Here is a 25,643-nt window from a genome sequence, read left to right as displayed (position 1 = left end):
CTATTTATCTCTCAGCAGCCCCCTCTTCCCCCACTCCCCACATTCCTGATGAAGGGCTTATGCCCGAAATGTTGATTCTCCTGCTCCTCGGATGCTGCCTGACCTGCTATGCTTTTTCAGTGCCTCACGTTTCGCTCTGATCTCCAACATCTTCAGTCCTCACTTTCTCCTACTGACCAATGACAAGCCGCAGGTCTACTATGGACATTGCAGACAAAGTGATAATGACTTAGAGGGGACATTCAGACAGGACGTAGCTAAGGACAGGTAAACTGTGGTCTAGTGATCAAACAGTGACAAGTGTGAGAGAATGGGGTTGTTTTTGCGCTGGAGTATTAGTCCCTGTGTCCAGCGAAGCTTTATGCCTACTGAGCCATTATTATGTTAGTGAGAGGAAACACCTAGTCGCCCATGTTCCTCTGGGAGCACAGTAGCCTTTTAAATGTGATGTGGATGCAGCCAATGCCGGTCTTTTGGCGGATATCCATTAAGTAGTAAGTTGTTGTGGGAAAGGTGCATATAAGATGGGGCTGGAATTGGATGAGAAGGATACCAGAGGTAGGTGTAGGTAGTTAATGGAGCAAGTTTGGTAAGATCTGGTTGAGAATTCTCACCAAGCCTCTCAAGATAAAGCTGGCATAAATGCCATAGCAAATGATTATCTGTTTGTTTAGTTGACTTAAGTATCCTGGTACAGCAATTGGTAGGAAATAGTTTTGCCCTTTTGAAACACATATTTTACATTGGTAACTTTTATAACTTGCAGGCAGCGAGCTGAGTTGGATGAGCTGCGACGACAGCTGGAGGATAACTCTTCCCTTGTAACCAAAGCCATAAAAGAGGAATTTGAAAAGGCAAAAGAAGAGCAAGAAAGACGTCACCAGGTAGCATTGTGTCAAATATTAGAATGATGCGTTCATATGATGTGTTACATTATCTTTGTTGTTTCTCTTCTTACTAATTTTCTGACTCCTCATTTCTGCTTGTACAGGTACCTAACAGCTTCTTGCAAAATTGCCTAAAGAAGTTATTTATATATAACTATCAGCAGTTGTAATAGACGATTATGGTAGAGTTACACTGTCCCTGTTTCATGTTCCATACATACAGGAGCATAAACAGCCCAGTCCTTCCCTCAAACCAGCTCTGTATTTTAATACCATTGACATACCTTAGCTTCAGACTCTTTTATATGCTAATCTAGCAAAACATCTGTCCATTCCAGTTGAAGAGGACGCACACAAAATAAACAGCAGCACAAAAAGATTAGAAGCATAACTTGTATCAACTTCATCCTTCACTTCTTTTAAGACATCATTTTTTTTTTTTAGATTACATTAGATTACATTACAATGTGGAAACAGGCCCTTCGGCCCAACAAGTCCACACCGACCCGCCGAAGCGCAACCCACCCATACCCCTACATTTACCCCTTACCTAACACTACGGGCAATTTAGCATGGCCAATTCACCTGACCTGCACATCTTTGGATTATGGGAGGAAACCGGAGCACCCGGAGGAAACCCACGCAGACACAGGGAGAATGTGCAAACTCCACACAGTCAGTCGCCTGAGGCGGGAATTGAACCCGGGTCTCTGGCGCTGTGAGGCAGCAGTGCTAACCACTGTGCCACCGTGCTGCCCAATTCAATTTTGTGAATTGAATTGAATTTATTGTCACGTGTACCAAGGCACAGTGAAAAGCTTTGTCTTGCAAGCAATACAGGCAGATCACAGAGTTAAATAGCAGGCTTTTGTACCTTTTCCCCGACGGTTGAAGTTGTAGAAAAACATTGCCAGGGTGGGATGGATCTTTGAGAATGCTGGCGACCTTTCCTTGACAGCAGGCCTGGTTAGGTGGATTCTATAGGTGCGAGGTTGGCCTTTGTGATTGTCCAGCTGAGTTCACCACTCTCTGTAACTGTCTCCGATCTCGAATGGTATAGTTGCCATATCAGGTAGTGATACATCCAGATGGAATGCTCTTGATGGTGCACCTATAAAAGTTGGCAAGGGTATTTGCCATCATTGTCACATTTCCTCAGCTGGCTGAGGAAGAAGAGATGTTGTTGGGCCTTTGTAACCAGTGTGTCCATATGAAAAGTCCAAGAAAGCTTGTTGTGGATGACCACTCCCAGGAGCTTGACATTCTCCACTCATTCCACCTCTGTGCGGTTGATGTGTAGGGGGCATGAGTAACACCACGCCAAAAGACAATAATGAGTCCCTTGGTTTTGCTGGCATTGAGAGCGAGGTTGTTCTCAGTGCACCATTTTTCCAGGTCTTCCATCTCCCGTCAGTACTCTGTTTCGTCGCTATCTGAGATTCGACCAATTATGGTGGTGTCATCAGTGAACTTGTAAATGGCATTAGTCTGGTATTTGTCGATGCACTTATGGGTTTACTTTTTCATACTTAATTGATAACATCACTGTTGTAAAGCAGAAGTCAGCACCACAACTAATGTGTCAATCGAACTTGCTTTCAATGGGAGACAGTTTCAATAGTTATTTCCCTTTGTGTGAAGATGTGTTTCCTAACTTCTCTGTCAAATGACCTGGTTTTACTTTTAAAGTTCCATCTCCTAGGCATACACTCTCCCAAACAAGCTGACAAATCTTCTCTCTACTTACTCTAATTCCTTTAAATCTCCTAAAAATCTCAAACAAACCTCAACATCTTTAAGATGATGGTAGAGCAGGGCTCATCCGCTCCGACTACCTATTAACTTTTTACGTACCTCTTTTCCTGAGCTCGGGTGGTGATGAGTGGACCCTGCACTGTCCTCATGGCGGTGTTGAGTGGGCCCAGTGCAGACCTCGTGGCGGTGGTGAGTGGGCCCAGTGCAGACCTCGTGGCGGTGATGGGTGGGCCCAGTGCAGACCTCGTGGCGGTGGTGAGTGGACCCTGCACTGTCCTCATGGCGCTGGTGGGTGGGCCCAGTGCAGACCTTGTGGTGGTGGTGGGTGGGTCCAGCACGGCTCTCGTGGTGGTGGTGGGTGGGCCCAGTGCAGACCTCGTGGCGGTGGTGAGTGGGCCTAGTGCGGACCTCGTGGCGGTGGAGGGTGGGCCCAGTGCAGACCTTGTGGTGGTGGTGAGTTGGCCCAGTGCAGACCTTATGGCGGTGGTGAGTGGGCCCAGTATGGACCTCGTGGCGGTGATGAGTGGGCCGAGTGTGGACCTCGTGGTGATGGTGAGCGGGCCTAGTGCGGACCTCGTGGCGGTGGAGGGTGGGCCCAGTGCAGACCTTGTGGTGGTGGTGAGTTGGCCCAGTATGGACCTCGTGGCGGTGGTGAGTTGGCCCAATGCGGACCTCGTGGCGGTGATGAGTGGGCAGAGTGTGGACCTCGTGGTGATGGTGAGCGGGCCCAGCGTGGTCCTTGTGGCGGTGGTGAGTGGGCCGAGTGTGGACCTCGTGGTGATGGTGAGCGGGCCCAGCGTGGTCCTTGTGGCGGTGGTGAGTGGGCCGAGTGTGGACCTCGTGGCGATGGTGAGGGAGCGCCTACGTACTTTTCTGGTACGGGCACTGGAATCTGAATTGGGGCTGATACTTTGGTGGAGGCAGTTTTGGCGAGGTGGACCCGATGGCAAAAGATGACACCTGAGGATCGGCGACTTGGTCATTGGTTGGGTCAGGTGCTGATAGCAGCAAAGTGGTACCAGAAGGGCATCATACTGCCATCGGCGAGATGGACCAAGCAGTGACAGACATTAGTGGGTCCAGCTCAAGTGGTGGCAAGGCAGCAGTAAAGGAGAATCGGCTCAGCGATGAAAGATGGTGCCTGAAGAGCAGTGACTTCAATGCAGACGGTGGTGAGGTGTTGGAGGTGGGATGGGCTGGCTCAGGACTGATGGACTCTCTTTAAGCAAAATATTTCTTTTTTTTTCTTATTCTTAAAACTATTCAAAATGGTGCCAGATTGTGGTGATAGTGGAAAGGTTTTTCATTGTATTTTACTGTTTTTCTCTCTGTAAAATGCGCTAACATCAAAAAAAATCATCCAAATTAATCCATTCATTCAAATCACCAATTGTCTTCTAATACAAGTATAGTTTATGCCAATCTCTCCTCGTAATGTAATCTCAGGACTCTGGTGCTTCCAAATTCACCACCTCCACCTCTTTTTAAAAAAATGGCCAGGAGACACATGGAAACACCACCACAAACTATCCTCCAAGTCACACAACATCATGCCTTGGTAATGTGTTGCCATTCCTTTACTATCATTGGCTCAAAATTCTGGAACACTTTTTGTAAAAACAGTGTGTGCTCGAACACATGGCATGCAGTGATTCATAAATCTTCTCAAGCAGCGTTCTTGTCCCGCAAGCAGTTTTAAAAAAGGCCTGTGCTGTAATGCTTCCACAAATACTGCCAGCAGAGATCATTGGATCACAAGCAGGAATGAGAGACCTAATTTTTTCCTCCTTGATCCTGGTGTGGTGAGCTCCTAACAGAATCATTTAGCACCAATGCTAAGATTAACACAAACCAGAAAGTGAATCTGTTTTGATGAAGAGTAAAACATTAACTTTGTTTCTGTCTCTTCAGGTTCTGCCAAACCTGCTGACTTTCTCATGCATTTTCTGTTTTGTTGTAGTGAATCTATGGCCCAACTTGTTTTGTGTAGCCTAGCAACTTACTGTGTAAACTTGTAAAGCTAAACCACAAGTTATCAATTTTTTGAACTATAATGTTTTTGTTTAATTTTAGAACATTGTAATTTTTCTTCAATCTGTATCTATTATGCATCCGAGAAATATAGTCTAGCTTTACTGAATTTATGAAAAAGTACATTTGCAGGAAAATTTGTCCTTATTTTGTAAATGGATAAACGGCAACCTGGAGGTTTCGCATACTTGCATTTCCAAAAGGCATTTGAACAAAATAGCAGGTCAAAGGTATAGGGAGTAACATATTAACATGAGAAAGATTGATAGCTAACAGGAAGAAGACATTAGGGATAAAATGAGTCATTTTTTTCATTTATAAGGTGTAACTAGTGGAATGCGACAAGGATCAGAGATTGAGCTTGCTGCAGTGTATGTCAATGACACAGTGTAGCTATATTTGGAAATGACACCAGGATTGTCAAGGAGAGATAAACCACTTACAGAGGCATGGAAGTAGGTTAAGTGAGTTGGCAATAATTTGGCAAAGATGCATTATGACGAATGAAAGCATGATCTTGTCTGCTTTAAGAGAAAGAACAGAATAACAATATATTATTTAAATGGAGAGAGATTGCAGAACCTGGGGCTATAGACTGATCTGGGTATCCTGGTACATGAATCTCAGGAAGTCAGTATGCAGGTACAAGTGGTAAGGAATCGTGTGGAATATTGTTACTTATTGCAAGAGGTATGAAAAATAAAAGGAGGGGCATTTTACTGCAGCCATGCAGAGCCTTGGTGAGACCAATCATGGTAACCAACAGTGGCTCAGTGGTTAGCATTGCTGCTTTACAGCACCAGATTCAATTCTATCCTCGGGCGACTGTCTGTGTGGAGTTTGCACATTCTCCCAATGTCTGCATGGGCTCCCCCCCCCCACCCCCCAAAAGTTCTCTGCTTTCCTCCCATAGCCCAAAGATGTGCAGGTTAGGTGAATTTGCCATGCTAAGTCACCATAGTGTCCTGGGATGTGCAGGCTAGATGGGTCAGCCGTGAGAGATGCAGGCTTACAGGAATAGGGAAGGAGGATGGGTCAGGGTGGGATGCTGTTTGGAAGGTTGCTGTGTACTCAATGGTCTGAATGGCCTGCTTTCACACTATAGGGATTCTATAATTTAATCTGGAATATTATGTATAATTTGGTCTCCTTATTGGACAAAGAACACAATTGCATATTACATTAGAAATTGTTCAGAAGAGTTTCATTTGACTCATTCCTGGGATGAATGACTTATGAGGAAAGATTGAATAGGTTGGGCCAATACCAATCAAAGTTTAGGAAAACGTCGGGTGATCTCACTGAAACATACAGGATTCAGAGGAGACTTAATAAAGTGGATACTGTGCGGATATTTCTGGGGGGGGTGAATAGGAATGTAGGTGTCCTAAGGAACTTGGTAGGGTAGATGAGGAATTTTTGCTGCTTCTTGTGGGATTGTTTGGGAGCAGAGCGCATAATCTCAGAAGAACGGATTGCATATTTAAAACAGAATTGAAGAGGAATTTCTTCTCTGAGGGAGTGAATCAGTAGAATTCTTTTTCGCAGAGGGCTGTTGAGGGTCATTAAGTATATTCAGGTTTGAGCAGAGCTTCAGTCAATAAGGCTATGGGTAAAAGGCAGGAACGTGGAGCTGAGGATTATCAGATCAGCTATGATCTCATTGAATGATGGAGCAGACACAGTGGACTGAATGGCTTACTTCTGCACATGCATCTTTATGGTCTTATGTAGTTTAAGAATAGGATGTCTCCCATTGAAGATGGGGAAGAAGAGAAAACAGTGAAGGCTGGGTTAATGAGTTTATTTAGGGCTGTCAGTTGGATTCTTGCTGGACAAGGGCATCGAGGATTATAGAGGGCTGACAGGAAAGTGGAGCTGAGGCCACAATCCATAATTTTATTGAAGGGCAGAGCAGATTTGAGGAGCCATGGACTCATTCCTGCTCCTAAGTCTCCATGTTCCCAGATGGGATATAGTATTTTCTATTGCTGAAACTGTTTTGTCTGAAATTTTGAGATTTTAATTCCCTTGGAAACTAAGGCATTTGCAGCAGTCACCAAAACACCAGGTAAATTTAACAGCACACTCTCCTTTTCAGGAGTACCACGTAAAGGGAAGCAATACTACACTGTTTCAGTTGTACAGAATGCTACTCACCAATCCATGTTGTTTTGATGTCCATAAAAGTGAAACTTGTTGAAAAGAGCCACAACAGAAGTCAAAATTTCTCACTGCAGCTCCAGTGTTCTACAGTGGATTATATTGTCTGTTGTCACAGACACATACAGTAAATGGCCTACTTCAGATTCAAGCACATGTTTCTGTGGTTAGATTGCTAGTCTCTGCTGCAGGCTGGAAACATTGTGCACATGCCATACCTATTTACAATTTATCATGGCACCTAAAGAGTCTCTTGCCTAAAAAGAACAGCTTTCATAGGGGTATGGTGTATATAATCTATTAGTGCAATAATGTAGCCCTAGATTATTAAATAAAATTGAAGTTTACTGCGTAGTTTACTGCGACCCTTCTAATGCTGAAGCCCAAAGGGGACTGCCCCTCCAGGCCCGACAAGTAGAACAAATGGCATGTTCGATAGTAACCAGTATTTTCCAAAGGCTGCTCATTTGTCCAGGATCATCACAGCATGAACTCTGCATAATTTTACTCCCTTTCCCTAACTTGAAGTACTGATATTAGTTGTGCCATTGCTCTAGCAGGTATAAGTCAGTTCAATACAAACTGGGAAATTACCTTGCAACTTTCCATGCCTGCTACTCGCTGTTTAATGAGCTAAACTCCTGGGAGTTGGTGGACAGAGGACATTTTTCAGTACTGTGCTAATATTTTACTGAGTCAATTTGGGATCTTAATCTTGCCTTTGGTTTTGGCTGAAAGAACTGTTAATGTTTTGTTTCTTTTTCATTCCTCTACTTGATCAGGCAGAAATTCAATCATTGAAGGAAAGACTAGAAATTGAAAAACAGGCCTGGGAAGAAAATTACATGAAGAAACAGGTAATTTTAATTATCTTTCAGCTTACAAAGTGTGTTCCATTTGTTTGCAGTAAAGTAGTCAGAGAATTTGTTTTGCAAAGAGCGATTAGATGTTGCATTACTTGGATTTTGAAGGCTTGTAGATAGTGATATCATAAACAACTGTAGACAGACGAAACAGAAACAGCGAAATAAGATTAAACGAGGCAGAGCAATTTAGGTTGTAAATGCCAATAAATGTCCCTCAAAGTTTGACAGTAAGAAAGATAAGTAGGAAAACCATTACAGCAATTAGTTTGAATTAGATAGATCATTAGGGTGAATTTTACAGCTCCCAAATGATGTATTTGAAGGTGGAATAAAAACAGAAATTGCTGGAACCGTCACTGAACCTAAAATGTTAACTTTGCTTTCTCTCCACAGACACTCCAGACCTGCTGAGTTTTTCCAGCAATTTCAGTTTTTTTTTTCTGATTCCGACATTTGAAGTTACTTCGTTTTTTATTTGAAAGTGAGTTGTGGAGTTTGTGACATAAAGCAGGTAACTTACCTGCTCCCTTCCAACCAGTCGCAACCTGTACGCCATATTAAGGTGGGCAACATATCAGGCAGCTGGCCCACTTGTGGGCCTTTTGAAGTCCATAAATGACCAATTAATGGCTGCTGAAGGACCTCATTCTGCCTCAGCCACTATTTTACATGTGGCTGCGGAAGTTGGAGACATGTTAAGCTGCTGTGGAAGTAGGAATGCTCCTGTAAGTTCATCAAGAGGATACCTTGCAAGATCATACCCCTCCCTTTATCCTTGCTCTAAAATACAACTCCTTCCCTTTGCTAAGGTCTGCTATGCAGATCTGACCAAACTTCCAGATTTACTTGGAACTCCAGGATCTGTTACCTCTTCATCTTCGTCAACTACCTGAATTGGCCAGCAGCTCTGTAGGGTAGGTCTCCTCACAAATTGGGGGCAGAGGTGCAACTCCAAACTGGTTAATTCAGTTTCTTGTCTCCCTTTTGCAATGTTAAATCCCCATAGGTATACAATAGAAAGAACACATAAAGATGTAGAAAAAGACATGAAAGTGATAGTAGACATAGTATTTTCATTGTTTAAAGAATGTGCTTCAGCAATTCTGATCAGCAGTCTACAGAAGTGGTTCAAAATTTAATGCGTGATTGATTGGCTGTTGTAGTCACTTGACTGAACAAAAACCACATGTTCAGAATGAAAGAATAATGACTGATTCCACTGTCAAGGAACTAGGCTATGAGGAAAATTAGAGAAGCTTAACCACTTTTACATTCTAAAGTTTAATTTTCATTGAGATACTTGAATTAGTTTAGGTAATGTAACCCTAGATTAGTAAATAAAATGAAATGTAAATTAAAGTATTAAAAAAATCAATTTACAAGTTATCCAGAATCAATTAATAAATGCCATTCATACCTCTTGTTAATTTGAAGGAAAGATTATGTTGAATGTGCTAGATGGTAAAGACAAAACAACCCCAATTAAATACAATATTGGAATAATAACTTTTAAATTAATGATATTGGATATCTGTGCACTTAGTTTTTTGGGTAAATTCCAAAAATATCTCTGATTCAGAAATGTTATCTTAAAAATAAAAACGGAAAGAACTGCAGATGCTGTAAATCAGGAACAGAAACAGCATTTGTGAAGAGAAACCAGTGACCCTTCCACAGATGATGCCAGATCTGCTCTGCTTTTCCAGCAATTTCTGTTATTTTAGAAATGTTGGTTTTGACCACTTGTGGTTACATAGTTAGAATCATAGAACGGTAACAACAAAACAGGAAGCTATTGAGTCCATTTTGTTTGTTCCGGGCCATTTTTTCATAGTTCTTCAATTTTTCTTTTGAAACAATTATCCTTTTGTTTTTATGCAAACTATAATTGCATGTATTTCTGCCAAATTTTCAGACAGTGGAATTCAATTGTTATGTGAAAATGTTTAGCTTCTTTAGGAAAAATAACCCTAACTATGCCAGTCTATGCATATAACTGAAGCTTCTTATCCTCAGTGCCTTCTGATAAATCCTTTCTGGACCCTCCACAATGCCTTGGCATCCTTCAGATGCTTGGAATTTGACTCCATCTGATGCGCTAATGATATTTTATAATGGCTCATCATTACTATTTTGCCTTTGTACTCTGTCCTCATTTATTCAACCCAAAATTCTATCTACTTTGTTAACTGGTTTCTGAACCTGCCCCACCACCTTTTTCAATTGGTACACATTAACCCCCTTCTCCTGCGTACTTATCATTCACAGTTATATTATCTGTCTTTTTCACTTTACCAAAAAGAACCACTTCATTTATGTATGCTTTCAATTTCATTTGCCAAGTTTTTGCCCATTCCACTAGCCTGCCCATGGATTCTTGGCCAGCAGTTCATTGACCCTCCCAAGTTTTGCATTATCTGCGAATTTGAAATTTGTCAAGTCTAAATTATTAATGTAGGTCAAAAAGAACTATAATCACAATATTAATTCTGAGGAAACCCCATTATATACCTGCACCAGTCTGCAAAACAGTAATTCCGTCAGTAAACCAACTTTATATCCTTGCTATCACTATCCTTGTTACTGTATGTATTGCAAATTTTCTGGTATGTCTGGTATGTGGCACTTTAATTTGTAATGCAGTACTTCATGCTACCAACTTGCTTTGGAAAAGTAACCTTCAGGGTTGGAATAACCCAATTCGTCTTCAAATAGTCCTTGCTTTTAGGTTGAGCCATTTCCTTTCTTCTTTAGGAGGCGTGGTTGCTTACCCACGAGCGGGGGTTAAAAGAAGAGGTCCGCAAAGGACGAGATAAGGAGATCGAGCTTGTTATCCAACGTCTGGAGGAGGAAGTCAGAGTTTCTAAGCAGGAGTGTGAGAGGGTGGCAGAGAATACGTGAGAACGTTTTCAGAATTTATTCTTGCAAGAATCTATATCCTAAAAGCAATTTACTGTGTCTTGTATAAAGAAACTGAAAACTAATATTTCAAATTACTAGATTAGATGGGATTGCAAATGACAATGACAATGTTTTAGCAATTTTGGAAAATCTGAAAATAGACCCCTGGGCCGGATGGCATTTATCCTAGGATTCTCTGGGAAGCCAGGGAGGAGATTGTCAAATCCTTGGCTTTATGTCGTCATTGACCACAGGAATTAGTACCAGAAAACTGGAGGTTTAGCAAATGTTGTTCCCTTGTTCAAGAAAGGGAGTAGAGACAACCCCGATAATGATAGACCACTGAGCCTTACTTCGGTTGTGGGTAAAGTTTTGGAAAAGGTTCTAAGAGATAGGATTTATAATCATCTGGAAAGGAATAATTTGATTAGGGATAGTCAACACGGTTTTGTGAAGGGTAGGTCATGCCTCACGAACCTTATTGAGTTCTTCGAGGTGGTGACAAAACCAGTGGATGAAGGTAAAGCGGTTGATATGGTATATATGGACTTCAGGAAGGCGTTTGATAAGGTTCCACACAGTACCTTTGCACAAAATATGGAGTTTTGGGATTGCGGGTGATTTAGTGGTTTGGATCAGAAATTGGCTGGCTGAAAGAAGACAAAATGGTAGTTGATGGGAAATGTTCATCCTGGAGCTCTGTTACCAGTGGTGAGCCGCAAGGATCCATTTTGGGTCTACTGCTGTTTGTCATTTTTATGAATGGCTTAGATGAGGGCATAGAAGAATGGGTTAGTAAATTTGCAGATGACACTAAGGTAGGCAGAGTTGTGGATAGTGCCGAAGGATGTTATGGGTTACAGAGGGACATAGATAAGATGCTGGGCTGGGCAGAGAAGTGGCAAATGGAGTTTAATGCAGAAAAGTGTGAGGTAGTTCACTTCAGAAGAAGTAACGGGAATGCAGAGTACTGGGCTAATGGTAAAATTCTTGGAAGTGTGGATGAACAGAGAGACCTCAGTATCTGGGTATATAAATCCCTGAAAGTTGCCACTGAGGTTGATAGTGTTATTAAGAAGGCGCATGGTGTGCTGGCATTTATTGGTAAGGGGATTGGGTTTCGGAGCCATGAGGTCATGCTTCAGCTGTACAAGACACTGGTAAGGCCGCATCTGGAGTGTTGCCGCATTATAGGAAGGAAGTGGAAGTTTTGAAAAGGGTTCAGAGGAGATTTACTGGGATGTTCTATGATATAGAAGGAAGGCCTTACGAGGAAAGGCTGAGGGAACTGAGGCTGTTTTCATTGGAGAGAAGAAAGGTTGAGAGTTGACTTCATTGAGATGTATAAGATAATCAGAGAGTTAGATCGGGCGGACGGTGAGACCTTTTTCCTCAGATGGTGAAGGCTAGCACGGGCCATATCTTTAAATTGAGGGGTGATAGATTTAGGACAGATATCAGGAGTAGTTTCTTTACTCAGAGAGTAGTAGGAGCGTGGAACGCATTTCCTGCAACAGTAGTAGATTTGCCATGTTAAGGGCATTTAAATAGGCATTAGACATACATATAGATAATAATGGGATGGTAGGTCAGATGGCATCAGATTAATTTCACAGGTTGGCGCAACATCAGGGACAGAAGGGCCTGTACTGCGCTGGAATGTTCTATGTTCTGTGTAAAATGAAATGTAACAAAAGTGATGTCATAACATCAGGAGACTTCTATCTGAACATTAAAATTGTAAAGAATCTAGCTGCCCTGTGCAACTTGTTTGCTCCATTTTATAGATGTATAACTTGTAATCCAACACACCTGGTTTAATGTGCACCATGGAGACAGAATACATAAGTAGAATGTCTAAATGATCATTTAGATAATAGTTTGATGGACACCTGTGTAAACATAACGATTGGCTGAAAAGAGGAATAGTCTGTTTGTTAGAGTCTATAACTATATTTAATCTCTAATGTTTAATTGTAGAATTGGGGAGAGTTTGAACAAATTTTGAGAGGGAAGGGGTGAACTTGTGATTGGTGACCAGAAAGGAACTGCAACATAATCATAGGACAGACATAAACAACAGTGTAATTAGAGAGATATAGTACTAAAACGTTCTATCATCACACTGAGGAAAATAGGAAAATTGACATCGGAGGTATTACATTGTATTTATTTCAGTGTTTTCTGGGTTACTAATAAGGTTGGGGTATTGCAGGTAGAAGTTGCCATGTGAGATTGTGAGGTTGTATTAACAGAGATGGAATAGAGAAGTAAGGCCAAGAATGGGTCCTTAATATTCCACATTATAAATATTCAAGTATGCTAGAGGAGGGAAAGTGGCAGGGTTAATGAAATTTCATTTTGTAGTTTTAAATAAAAGGGATACTTTGGATGGCTCCAGGACTGAAACCATTTGTTCAGAGGATGAGAGGGGCTGTTTTACATCGCTGAAGCTTTTATCATAAAGTTCAAATGGTGATCAGAATCTATTCAAAACAGGTTCAGCTAATTTGAAAGGCATGTAACAAAAGTAAAGTATTAATAATAGATTTTACTACTCTAATGTAATCTGAGAAAACTTTGTGGTAAGAGTAGAGAATGGAAGCATTGAGTGTTGTTGCTGGAGAGAGCTTTCTTGATCAAGTTGTTCCTAGTCTAGCAGCGAAGAAAGCAGTGTTGGTTTGAGTTCACAGAAATGAAGTATGGCAAATGACCACTGTCTGTCATTCACAACATAATTCTGTTTGGATTAATTATTGGAAAGAGACTTCAAATTCTCAACGATAAAAATGTCCAACTAGGGAAGAGCAAATTCTACTAACTTAGAAAAGGTCCTAGCATTGGTAAGCTCCTAGAATAGGTAGTTTGCAGGATAAAGCTGAAATGGACTTATAGAAGGCATTCAGAGAAGGTCCAGTTCGAATACAAATTAGGCATATTCCTCTGAAATGGTATGGTAAAACATCTAAAATCAATATGCTCTAGATATGAGAAGAAACAAAAATCAAATAAAACAGAATAAGGAAACTTCTGGCAAATGTCAGAGCAAGAGTCATTTAATATCCCGGTATATTATTGGCAGGGAGAGAGGAAATTAGAAAAGGGTAACCCATTGAAAAGGGAGAGATTACTTGAACATATTAAAAACTGTCACTGAACAGAATCCTAAAACATTTTCTATGCCTACAAAGTGTAATGGCTTTCACTAAATTCAGACTTGTTTGGAACCCAAAGAGAGTCCTTCATATAGAGGCAAGATTATGGCAAAGGTTTAAATCAGTACTTTACATCTCTTTTGATATAGGAACCAAATAATGTGAATATTATTGTCACTGGGGATGAGGAAGTTGAGGACAGGACAGTAGAAGTCATAAACAGTCTACATTTCAGATGTAGGGAACAAAATTGCAAAGTTTGTAGATGGCACAAACCTTGGTATTGTCGTGGATAGTGATGAGGATAACTTTCATCTTCAGGATAATGAATAGGAATAATGATGTGTGCAGGAGCATGACCAATGGTGTTCAGTGCAGTTTAATGGGAAGATTAAAATGGAAAGATATTACACTAGGAATGGCACAATTTGAAAGTGTAAGTGAGTAGAGAAAATTGCTGTCCATGCACATAACTCCTCAAAGGTGTACTTCGACAGCCTGTGGTTGTTGTCCATAAACTTCCTATGTTGGGTAAGTACAAGAACTAAGGCTCCACCAGTACTATACTCTGGATCCCCATAGCCTGCACACTAGTATTCACAACTTCCTATTTTACTACAGACAAAATCTGAAGTATGGAGAGCAGCGCAGCACCGGAACAAATCCTTCAGCCCACGATGCTATTTTAAATTAGTCCCATCTGCCTAGACATGCTCTGCATCCTCTGTCTATGCCTCTTAAACTTTGCTATCATATCTGATTCTACACACGCCCCTGGCAGTGCATTCCAGGTACCTACTACCCTCTGTGTAAAAGCATTTTTGCACATCTCCTTTAAACTTACACCTCTCACTAAACCTATGACACACACACACTCACTCTCACACACACACTCTCTCTCTCTCTCTCTCTCTCTCTCTCTCTCTCTCTCTCTCTCTCTCTCTCTCTCNTCTCTCTCTCTCTCTCTCTCTCTCTCTCTCTCTCTCTCTCTCTCTCATTTAGATATTTCCACTCTCAGAATACTACCCCCAACTATCCATCTATCAGGACACCCCTCAGCATCTGATGCTAGAGTGCAAACAACCGAGGTTTGTCCAAACTCTCCTTATATCAAAAACACACCAATTGAGGCATCATCCTGGTAAACCTTTTCTTCACCCTCTCCAAAGCTTCTACATCCTTCTGATAGTAGATCAGAAGTGCGCATAAATGTCGCCTGACCAAAGTCTTACACAGTTACAGCATGATGTGTCGACTTTTATACAAATGCCCTGACCAGCAAAGGCAATTATGCTGTATGCCTTCTTTACAGCACACACACACATGCACACTGGAATGGGGGGTGGAATCCAGCTGTTGTGGTCCACATTGGCACTAACATCATAGGCAAGGCTAGGAAGGAGGACCTGTTTGGAGATTATCAAGCACTAGGAAGGAAATTGAAGAACAGTTCCTCAAGGTTCATAATCTCTAGATTACTACCCAAGCCACGTGCTAATTGGCATATGGATAAGAAAATTAGGGAAGTAAACACATTGCTAAAGAGGTTGGTGTGGGAAAGAAGGATTCCATTTCATGGAACATTGGCATCAGTTTTGTAACAGGGGGATCAGTACCGATGAAGCAGGTGTCCACCTGAACCAAACTGGATCCAGTGTTCTGGCGAAAAAGATAAATCGGTGGTCACTAAGACTTAAAACTTGTGAGTCAGGGTGAAGGGAAAGGGAAAGCAACAGGGAGTATGGAGTCAAGTAGAAAGATAAGCAGCAGGTTAGCATGTGTGCAGGGTTTAAGTTCAAGGCAGGCTAGGAATGAAGCAAAAAAGAATGATAACTTAGGACATATTACTAGAGATGTTGGAAATCATGAGGATAAGAAAATTAGCATTAAGGTTCTTTATCTAAACGCTCGTAGTATTTATAAAAAAACAGATGAATTAATGGCACAAATCATCGTGAATGATTATGATGTGGTAGGCATCACGGAGACGTGGCTGCAGGGGATTCAGGACTGGCAGTTAAACATTCAAGGATTTGCAACTTATCGAAAAGACAGGGAGACGGATAGAAGGGGCAGGGTTGCCTTGTTAGTTAAGAATGGCATTAAATCTATGGCACTGAATGACATAGGGTAAGTAATGTGGAGTCTGTGTTGGTGGAGTTGAGGAACCACAAAGGCAAAAAAAAATAATGGGGGTTATGTACAGACCTCCCTGCAGTGGTCAGGACCAGGGATGCAAGATGTATCAGGAAATAGATATGATTTGGAGATGCCGGTGTTGGACTGGGGTGTACAAAGTTAAAAATCACACAACACCAGGTTATAGTCCAACAGATTTAATTGGAAGCACACTAGCTTTTGCAGCGACGCGCCTTCATCAGGTGGTAATGGAGGGCTCAATCCTCAATAGATAGAGCATGTCAGAAAGGCAAGGGCACGGTGATCATGGGGGACTTTAATATACAGGTGGATTGGGTGAATAATGTTGCTGGTGGATCCAAAGAAAGGGAAATCATGGAATGCTTACAGGATGACGTTTTGGAACAGCTTGTGATGGAGCCCACAAGGGAGCAGGCTATTCTGGACTTAGTTCTATGTAATGAGCCAGACTTTATAAAAGATCTTAAATAAGGGAACACTTAGGAGGCAGCAATCATAATATAGCAAAGTTCAGTCTGCAGTTTGAAAGAGAGAAGGCAAAATTCGATGTAATGGTGTTACAGTTAAATAAAGGGCATGAGAGAGGAACTGATGAAAATCGACTGGATACAGAGCCTAGTGGAAAGACAGTAGAGCAACAATGGCAGGAGTTTCTGGGTGTAATTGAGTACACAGTACAGAGGTTCATCCCAAGGAAAAGAAAGATTATCCAGGGAGAGGCTAGACAGCCATGGCTGACAAAGGAAGTCAGGAAGTGTATCAAAGAAAAAGAGAGAGCCTATAAAGTGGCCAAGAGCACTGGGAAATCAGAAGACTGGGAAGACTACAAAAACTATTAGAGGATAACAAAGAGAGAAATAAGGAAGGAGAGGATCAAATATGAAGGTAAGCTAGCCAGTAATACAAGAAATGATAGTAAAGGTTTCTTTCAATGTAATAAGAAACAAGCGAGAGAAATTGGGCCACTCCAAATTGATACTGGAAGGCTAGTGCTGGGAGATAAGGAAATAGCTGAAGAACGTAATAAGTATTTTGTGTCAGTCTTCACAATGAAAGACATGAGTAATATTCCAACAATTAAGGAGAGTCAAGGGGCAGAGTTGAGTATGGTAGCCATTACAAAACAGCAAGTGCTAGAAAAGCTAAAAGATCTAAAACTTGATAAATCTCTTGGCCCCTATGGGCTACATCCTAGAGTTCTGCCGGAGGTGGCGGAGTAAATAGTGGAGGCGTTGGTTGTGATCTTTCAAAACTCACTGCAGTCAGAGAAAGTCCCAGATGATTGGAAAATTGCTGTTGTAACCCCCTTGTTCAAGAAAGCATCAAGACAAAAGATGGAAAATTATAGGCTGATTAGCCTATAGGTTGTAGGTAAAATTCTAGAACCCATCATTAAGGATGAAATTTGTAAATTCTGGGAAGTGCAGGATCAGATTAGAACAAGTCAGCTTAGATTTAGTAAAGGGAGGTCATGCCTGACAAACCTGTTAGAATTCTTTGAAGAGGTAACAAGTAGGTTAGAGCAGGGAAACCCAGTGGATGTTATCTATCCAGACTTCCAAAAGGTCTTTGATAAGGTGCCTCACGGGAGGCTGCTTAGTAAGGTGAGGGTCCATGGTTTGGAGGTGAGTTACTGGCATGGATTGGGGAATGGCTGTCTGACAGAAGGCAGAGAGTTGGGATTAAAGGTTCTTTTTGGGAATTGCAGCTGGTGACAAGTGGTGCCCTGCAGCGTTCAGTATTGGGGCTGTAGCTGTTCACTTTGTATAATAATGATATAGATGAAGGGATTGGCGAAGTTTGCCGATGATATGAAGTTAGGCGGACAGGCAATTAATACTAGGGAGGTTGGGAGGCTGCAGAAAGATTTAGACAGTTTAGGAGAGTGGTCCAAGAAATGGCTGATAAAATTCAACATGAGCAAGTGCGAGGTCTTGCACTTTGGTAAAAAGAATACAGGCATGGACTATTTTTTAAATGATGAGAAAATTCATAAAGCCAAAGTACAAAGGGATCTGGAAGTGCTGGTCCAGGATTCTCTAAAGGTTGACTTGCAGGTTGAGTCCGTGGTTAAGAAAGCAAATGTAATGTTCTCATTGATTTCAAGAAGATTGGAATATAAAAGCAGTGATGTGCTTCTGAGACTTTATAAAGCTCCAGTTAGGCCCCATTTAGAATAATGTGTCCAAATTTGGGCCCCACAATTTGGGAAGGACCGACTGGCACTGGAGCGTGTCCAGCGGAGATTCACACGGATGATACCTGGATTGGTAGACCTAACATGTGTTGATCGGCTGAAGATTCTGGGATTGTATTCATTAGAGTTTAGAAGGTTGAAGGAAGATCTAATAGAAACTTACAAGATAATGCATGGCTTAGAAAAGGTGGATGCTGGGAAGTTGTTTCCGTTAGGCAGGGAGACTAGGAACTGTGGGCGCAGCCTTAAAATTAGATGGGGTCAGTTTAGAACGGAAATGAGGAGACATTTCTTCAGCCAGAGAGTGGTGGGCCTGTGGAATTCATTGCCACAGAGCACAGTAGAGGCTGGTATGTTGGGTATCTTCAAGGCAGAGATTGATAAATTCTTGATCTTGCAAGGAATTAAGGGCTACGGGCAGAGTGCGGGTAAGTGGAATTGAAACACCCATCAGCCATGATTAAATGGTGGAGTGGATTCGATGGGCCGAATGGCCTTCCTTCCACTCCGATATCTTATGGTCTTTACCACCTTATCCACTTGTATTGCCACTTCCAGGAAACTATGGACTTGGACTCCCAAGATCTTCTGTATGTTATTGCTCATAAGAGTCTATACTTATACTTTATAATTTCCTCACACTTGACTTCTCAAAATGCATAACCTCACTCTTGTACAGATTAAACTCCATCTGCAATTTCTTTGCCAACCCTTCCAACTGTCTATATCCTGCTGCATCCTCTGATATCCTTCCTCACTATGTACAACTCCACCAATTTCTGTGTCATCTGCAAACTTACTAATCAGACCACCAACATTTTCATCCAAATAATTTATGTATATTGCAAACAACAGAGGTCTCAGCACTGATCTTTGTGGAAGGCCACTGGTCACAGATCTCCAGTTGGAAAAAATATCACTCCACAACTACACTCTGTCTTCTATGACAAGACACTGTTGTATTCAACCTGCCAAATCACCATGGATTCCATTCCATTGACTGTCTGGACTAGCCTACCGTGAGGGACTTTATCAAAGGCCTTGCTAAAGTCCATGTACACCACATCCATCCTCTTACCGTCATCAGTCATCTTTGTCATTTCCTTGAAAAACTCAGTCAAGTTTGTGAGGCAAGGCTCCCCCCCTACCATAAAGCCAGGCTGACCATCCCTGGCTGACTATTCTTCAAATGCAAGTAAATCTAATCCCTCAGAATCTTCAATAATTTCCCTACCATTGATGTAAGGCTCTATAATCCTGATTATTCTTGTTGTCCTTCTTGAACAAAGAAACAACATAGGCTTTTCTCCAGTCTTCTAGGGCCTTGCCTGTGGCTACAGAGGATACAGAGATCTCTGTTAAAGCCTCAGCAATCTTCTCCCTTTCCTTTTTCAGTATCCTGGCATAGATCCCTCGGCCCTGGGACTTACCTACCTTAATTTTATTCAAGACCCAACACCCACTTCCTCCTTAATATTGACATGCATTACAGTATCAACAACCCCTCTCCAAACTTAACATCACCCATGTCTTTTTCTTTAGGAAATACCGATGTGAAATACTTATTAGGAACCTCACCCACTTTTTGTGGCTCCTCGTAAAAATTCTGTATTTTGTATTTGAGTGGACCTATCCTTTCCCTTGTTCCATTCTAGCTCCTAATATACGTCATTGAGTCATAGAGATGTACAACATGGAAACGGACCTTTTGTCTATGCTGACTAGATGTCCTAAATAAATCTAGTCCCATTTGCCAGCATTTGGCTCATCTCCATCTAAATCCTTCCTATTATAAAATGGCTTAGGATTCTCCTTAATCCTAGAGGTTGTCCTGCTATAATGCGCATTTCATCTGCGCAAATTGGCTAAAATGTAATTGATGAATTATGAACATTGTTTAGATAATGGGAAATTTTTACTGAATGGGTATAGCGATTTTCTATTAGTGATCTTCTACAGTGCGATTTTCTATAGCACGATGTTGCAGAAGAACACAACTGTTGCGTTATAGCAGAACAACCTGTATTTGCCAAGGGCATGTCAAGGCCCCTTCTAGCCCTCCTAATTTCTTTAAGTTATTTTCTGCTTCCTTTATACTCCTGAAGGGCCTTGTTTGATTCCTCTTTCCTAAATCTTACCTTTGCTTTCTTCTTTTTAACTAAACATCTCTCGTCACTCAAGGTTCCTATACCTTGCCGTCCTTACCTGTCATCCCGTTTGAAAGTAAATCCAAACCTAACATACTGGCCCTGAACTCTTGTCAAAAAAACTTTTTAAAAAACTCCCACACGTTAGATTTGGATTTACTTTCAAACAGCTGCCTCAATCCAGTTTTTCCAGTTCCTGCCTAATACTGTTGTAATTAGCCTTCTCCCAATTTAGCACTTTGTACTGAACATAAGGGATGTGATTGTCACCTGCAAATGGTGCATCTCTCCCTAATGCATCCTAATTTCTGAAACTACACTCAAACTGCTATTGCATTAAACCAAGTGAAACAGGCACTACAAGCCTATATGTATAAAATGTACTTTTTGCAGGATTAAGCATGTTCGTCACAAATATGAATCTGAATTGAGGGAACTGGAACGCTCAGAACGCAATCTGCAGGAAAAATGCAATGAACTTAAGGCACGGCTGATGGATGCGGAAGGAGAGACTATCCGCTTCAAGGGATTATTCAGATATAAAGAACAAGAAATAGAAGATATCAGAAAGGTAACATAAAAGTGTTTATTTGTTAGTGTTAGATATATCATTTACAGATTAGAGAGTTTTTACAGTAAAGAAAGAGGTCCTTCGGCCCTTCATGTCCATGCCAGTCATCAAACAACCATCTATTTTAATCCTGTTATCTCAGCAGCAGGCACCACCCTGATGAGCAGTGAAATAGTGTTTGTCAAACTGCTTATGTTCCATATTCATGGTGAGGCAGATTTGATGCCATTACAGGAATTATAGTTGGCCTTGGTGCCCTTGGTTGAGGGGTGGAAGAACGTAGCTGGGGTTCCAACTCATGATTTCTGCCCAGTCGTCTTTACTGGACATCTGTCAATATTGAAAAGAACAACGGTAATGTGCTTCAAGAGCCATGCCACTTTGTCTCTACTAGTCACGAATGGGCACTTTGTTTGATACTGCTGAAAGCAGCAGCAGTACTCTGTCACTTTGAGCTGACTTTTCTTAGTGTTTTGGAGCTGGCTGGGGGTACTGTGGGAACGCATCAGGAGGGGAGGCCCACATCTTCTTGCTGTCACATTAGCTCTTTTGCTTCCCAATGGGTTCCCAGGGGAGATGTTGGAAACCCCAGAGATAATGGCTATCCCTGCCTAAATTGTTGCCACTGCAAGTGCAGTCTCTCCCCCAGCTCTGATCGCCGTGGCTTGTCTGCTCTTCCTGGATTACTAAGAAAAACCTACCTGTCTTCAAAGCACTTGGGCAACTGTTCCTCATACTGAAGACTTCGTAGCACCCACCACAAGTACGAGCACCTTTGAGCCTCTTCTTTCAGGCTACAAAACTCTCCTTTGTTATTGCTTTGAGAAATGGGAGGTAAACATGAAGTACCGAATGGAAATATTAATTCACCATTATTGGTTCAACAAAACACCTCCAGGAGAAGAAACTGAACTTTAGTTTTGTTATGCAATTGGGTTATGAAAGCAACTTCTACTCTGAAAGTAACTATTGGAATATGACCTCAAAATCATGATAAATTTACTTCAAATCTCCAAGTATAGGTTTTGAGGCCTTATTGTTAGATGATGGGAGATGGGTGTGTGTTCATAGAGACAATAGGACAATATTAACTTTGGACTATTAATCTGCACCTTTGTCTTTGATTAATTCCTGTGATTTGTCCAATGATGAGTCTTTCTTTCATTTTGCTTCAAAATCTTGTGCTTTTTCCCATTGATTGCTTCATTTGGTCCCATGGCTTGTTAACCATTTGTTTTGATCCTTCTATCTTGCAAATGGATTTTTCATCCTTTTTTGACACTCAGCCCACATTATGTCTAACCCTCTAGTTAATCTTTCATTGCTATTCAATGCTTTTTTTCTATAAAGGAATTGTTATACGTAGTTACATTTTATGGGGGACACTCCTTAAATTGGAAAAGCTCATTTTTCTAGGGTCTTTCCCAGTGTGTAAGGGTGGAGATGAGATGACAGTTGCATTGGCCTCAGAATATTTAGCCATCTTTAAAAGATGTTTATTTGCCTTACTGTTACACTTTCACAACGCACACACTGTTTTATTTCTACTCCTGTTTATTATGTGATTTCATGGGCCAAAGCAATATGTTCTGGTTTTAAAATTGAAATTTTCATTCTAAATTGCAAGTATGACAGGCACTGCCAGCACCTTCATGTATCAGCAAGTTCCACAGAAATATTTGATTTGAATAGCATATATGCATATAATTGGAAGGTTGGGAAGCATGTCCAGAAAAAAAGGATATGTTGATAGGAGAGAATAATGTTTCAGGTTGTAAATTTGCTCACTGAGCCGGTAGGTTTGTTCTCAGATGTTTCGTCATCATGCTAGGTAATATCATCAGTGAGCCTCCATTGAAGCACTGGTGTTATGTCCCGCTTTCTATTCATGTGTCTTGGTCTGTTAAGGTGGGTGATATCATTTCTGGTTCTGTTTCTGAGAGATTGGTAAATGGGGTCCAAATCAATGAGTTTATTGATGAAGTTCCAGTTTCAATGCCAGGCCTTTATGAATTCCCATGCATGTGTCTGTTTAGCCTGTCCTTGGATGGATGTGTTGTCCCAGTCGAAATGGTGTCCTTCTTTGTCTGTGTGTAAGAAGGATACTACTGATAGTGGCTCATGTCTTTAAGTGGCTAGTTGGTGTTCGTGTATCCTGGTGGCTAGTTTCCTGTCTGTCTGATGTAGTGTTTGTTGCAGTCCTTGCAGGTATATTGTAAATGACATTCATTTTGATGGTACAGGGTCTTTGAGGTTCATTTGTTGCTGTTTCAATGTGTTGGTAGGTTTGTGGGCTACCATGATGCCAAGGGGTCGGAGGAGTAGTCTAGTAATCATCTCTGAGATGTCTTGGTATTGTAGTGTGGCTCGTGTCTTCTTGTTTGGGTTTGTAGTTTAAGAGACAGCGGACTGTGTTTATCGGGTACCCATTGTTCTTGAAGGCGTGGTATAGATATTTTTCTTCTGCTGCTTGTAGTTCCTGGATGCTGCAGTGTGTTGTGGCCAATTTAAATAATGGGGCGAGAATGTGGTGCTGACAAAACCCAGCAGGTCAGGCCACATCCAAGGAGCAGGAGAATTGATGTTTCGGGCAAAAACCCTTCATCAGGAACGACGCTTGTGAGCCAAGAGTGTAGAGAGATAAATGAGAGGGGGTGGGGCTGAGGGAAAGGTAGCTGAGAGTACAATAGGTGGATGAAGGTGGGGGTAATGGTGATACGTTGGGGAGCTGGTTGGAGCAGAATAGGTGGGAAGGAAAATGGACAGATAGAACAGGTCATGAGGACGGTGCTGAGTTGGAAGGTTGGAACTGGGATAAGGTGGGGTGGGGGCAAATGAGGAAACTGGTGAAATCCATATTGATCCCGTGTGGTTGGAGGGTTCCTAAGGTGGAAGATGAGGTGTTCTTCCTCCAGGCAGTGGGTGGTTAGGGTTCAATGGAGGAGGCCCAGGACCTGTATGTCCTTGCCAGAGTGGGAGGGGGAGTTGATGCAGCTCCGTTTGTGGGTGTTTGGATGATTGTTCCTGTAGTTGAGTGTCTGGTCTGTGTGTGTTGCTCTCCTGCAGACACTGGTCTGCAGTTCTCCATTGAATGTACGTTCCACTGTAACATCTTGGAAGGGGAGTCTGTTATTGTTCTCTTCCTCTTTGCTGGAATATATGCCAGTAAGGATGTTGTTCATGATATTGTACGTTTCCTTGAATTTGTTCTGATGACAAAGGTGTCATCCACATAGCAGGCCCATTGTAGAGTAGTGTTTCATTTGAAGCACAAACACCAGCATGTATAAGTTTCACTAAATAGCTTGTTTCAAAGCTGTAAATTGTGTAATCCTATTTGCCTTTTTCTATCTACCATCTTTCTAAGAGTGTTTTGTTTTTCTTCAAATGCAATTTGGAAATCTTAATTCTAACCCTTCACTGAATTTGCTTATTACTGTCACCTCTCTTTTTTTTTGCCACCAGCTTTGCTTGACATTGTTTTCATAGTAATCGGTAGCAGTGGTTCTCCTGGGAATATTCAATTCATTTGCTAATTGAAGCAAGTAGTCAATAAATCCTGAATCTTTACAGCTCAAAGAGAGATACAGTTGTTGGTGTTAACATTAGCTCACTAATTTTCAACAACAATGCTTAAACAATTTGGCCAGGATTTAGGAAGACATTCAGATATCCATCAGTTAATGAGTCAGAGTTCTTATATTTTTGTAATTTATTATTAGAATATTAAGAGTTTTGGTAAAGGCATTTTCATTTCAAGAAAACATAAAGCATAACAGAGCACTGACAATCTCAGGTAATTATTTCCTAGTTCTTTCCTATCTCTGGACACAATTCCTGTTGTCAGTGACTTGTTATGTGGTTTTGAAAAATGAGCAAACCCAGACCTCGTTAGGAAAATCTGTAGGTCCCTGTATGTTTAAATATTAAGCATTCATATTTTATAAATTCCCATCTCCTCAAGTATGTCTAAGGGCTCACCTTTTCTGTAATGATTCCACTTCTTATGATGGCTAAATGCTATTCTGTGTGCAATCTTAAACTAACATGATGAGTGTTCTGGTGTGGTGAAGCTTACATTTCCCCTGGTTTTGAAATGTGGGCTAAGAAAATGCCAGTGTGCAAACTTTGTACTAAAAAAAGAAATAATGCACATACAAACTGACAGGGAATTATCAGTTTTGATCTAGTGTGGTTTGGAACTTCACATTTTCACAACACACTTCACAGCCAATGTGTGCCTTCTGACCTATGATCACTGTGTGCTACAGCCAAACATGAGTTTATACCTTTGTGCAGCAAAATCTCACAAGCCAATGGGATAAACCTATTTTTTTAATGGCTGTGTTATTTTTCTTTGTATTTACTCACAGGATTTCAGCATCCTGGTCTGGGCTGATATTTATTGCCCATCCCTAATTACCTTCGAAATAATGCAATGAGCTGCCTTCTTGAACTACTGCTGTTCAGCTGGAGTAGATATTTTCACAATGCTGTTAAGGAGCACGTTTCATGTTTTTGACACAGTGACAGTGAAGGGATAGCAGTGTGTTTAAACATCAGGATGACGTGTAAATTGGAGAAGATCTTGAAGATGGTGTTGCCATGCATCTGCTGCCCTTTTCCTTCTAATTGATAAAGGTGATGGAATTTGGAAGGTGTTCTTAAAGGAACCTTGATAGTGAGTTTTGGAAAGGGTTTTGAGAAAAGAACCTAGATATTTAGACCTATGATCTAAGAATGAGTTGTACAGTGTATCTTGTGAATGAAACAACCAATATTGGTGGTGGATGCGGAGGATGTTTGTGGA

General features: G+C 41.4%; 1 protein-coding gene across 4 annotated transcripts in view; it reads left to right on the top strand.

Moving 5' to 3' along the window:
* The window catches only part of cep131 (centrosomal protein 131), a 131,900-nt gene that overhangs the window by 97,372 nt on the left and 8,885 nt on the right, over positions 1–25,643 (top strand). For all 4 annotated transcript variants that reach the window (XM_043714982.1, XM_043714981.1, XM_043714980.1 and 1 more), the window contains 4 exons: positions 767–884; positions 7,619–7,693; positions 10,457–10,599; positions 20,656–20,833. In XM_043714982.1, the coding sequence (XP_043570917.1) occupies positions 767–884; positions 7,619–7,693; positions 10,457–10,599; positions 20,656–20,833 (514 nt within the window). The remainder of the gene's footprint in view (positions 1–766; positions 885–7,618; positions 7,694–10,456; positions 10,600–20,655; positions 20,834–25,643) is intronic.

This window comes from Chiloscyllium plagiosum, chromosome 24, assembly GCF_004010195.1.
Source record: "Chiloscyllium plagiosum isolate BGI_BamShark_2017 chromosome 24, ASM401019v2, whole genome shotgun sequence".
Classification (NCBI taxonomy): Eukaryota; Metazoa; Chordata; class Chondrichthyes; order Orectolobiformes; family Hemiscylliidae; genus Chiloscyllium; species Chiloscyllium plagiosum.
Note: the sequence above shows the minus strand (reverse complement) of the source record. Positions and strands in the feature narration are given on the sequence as shown.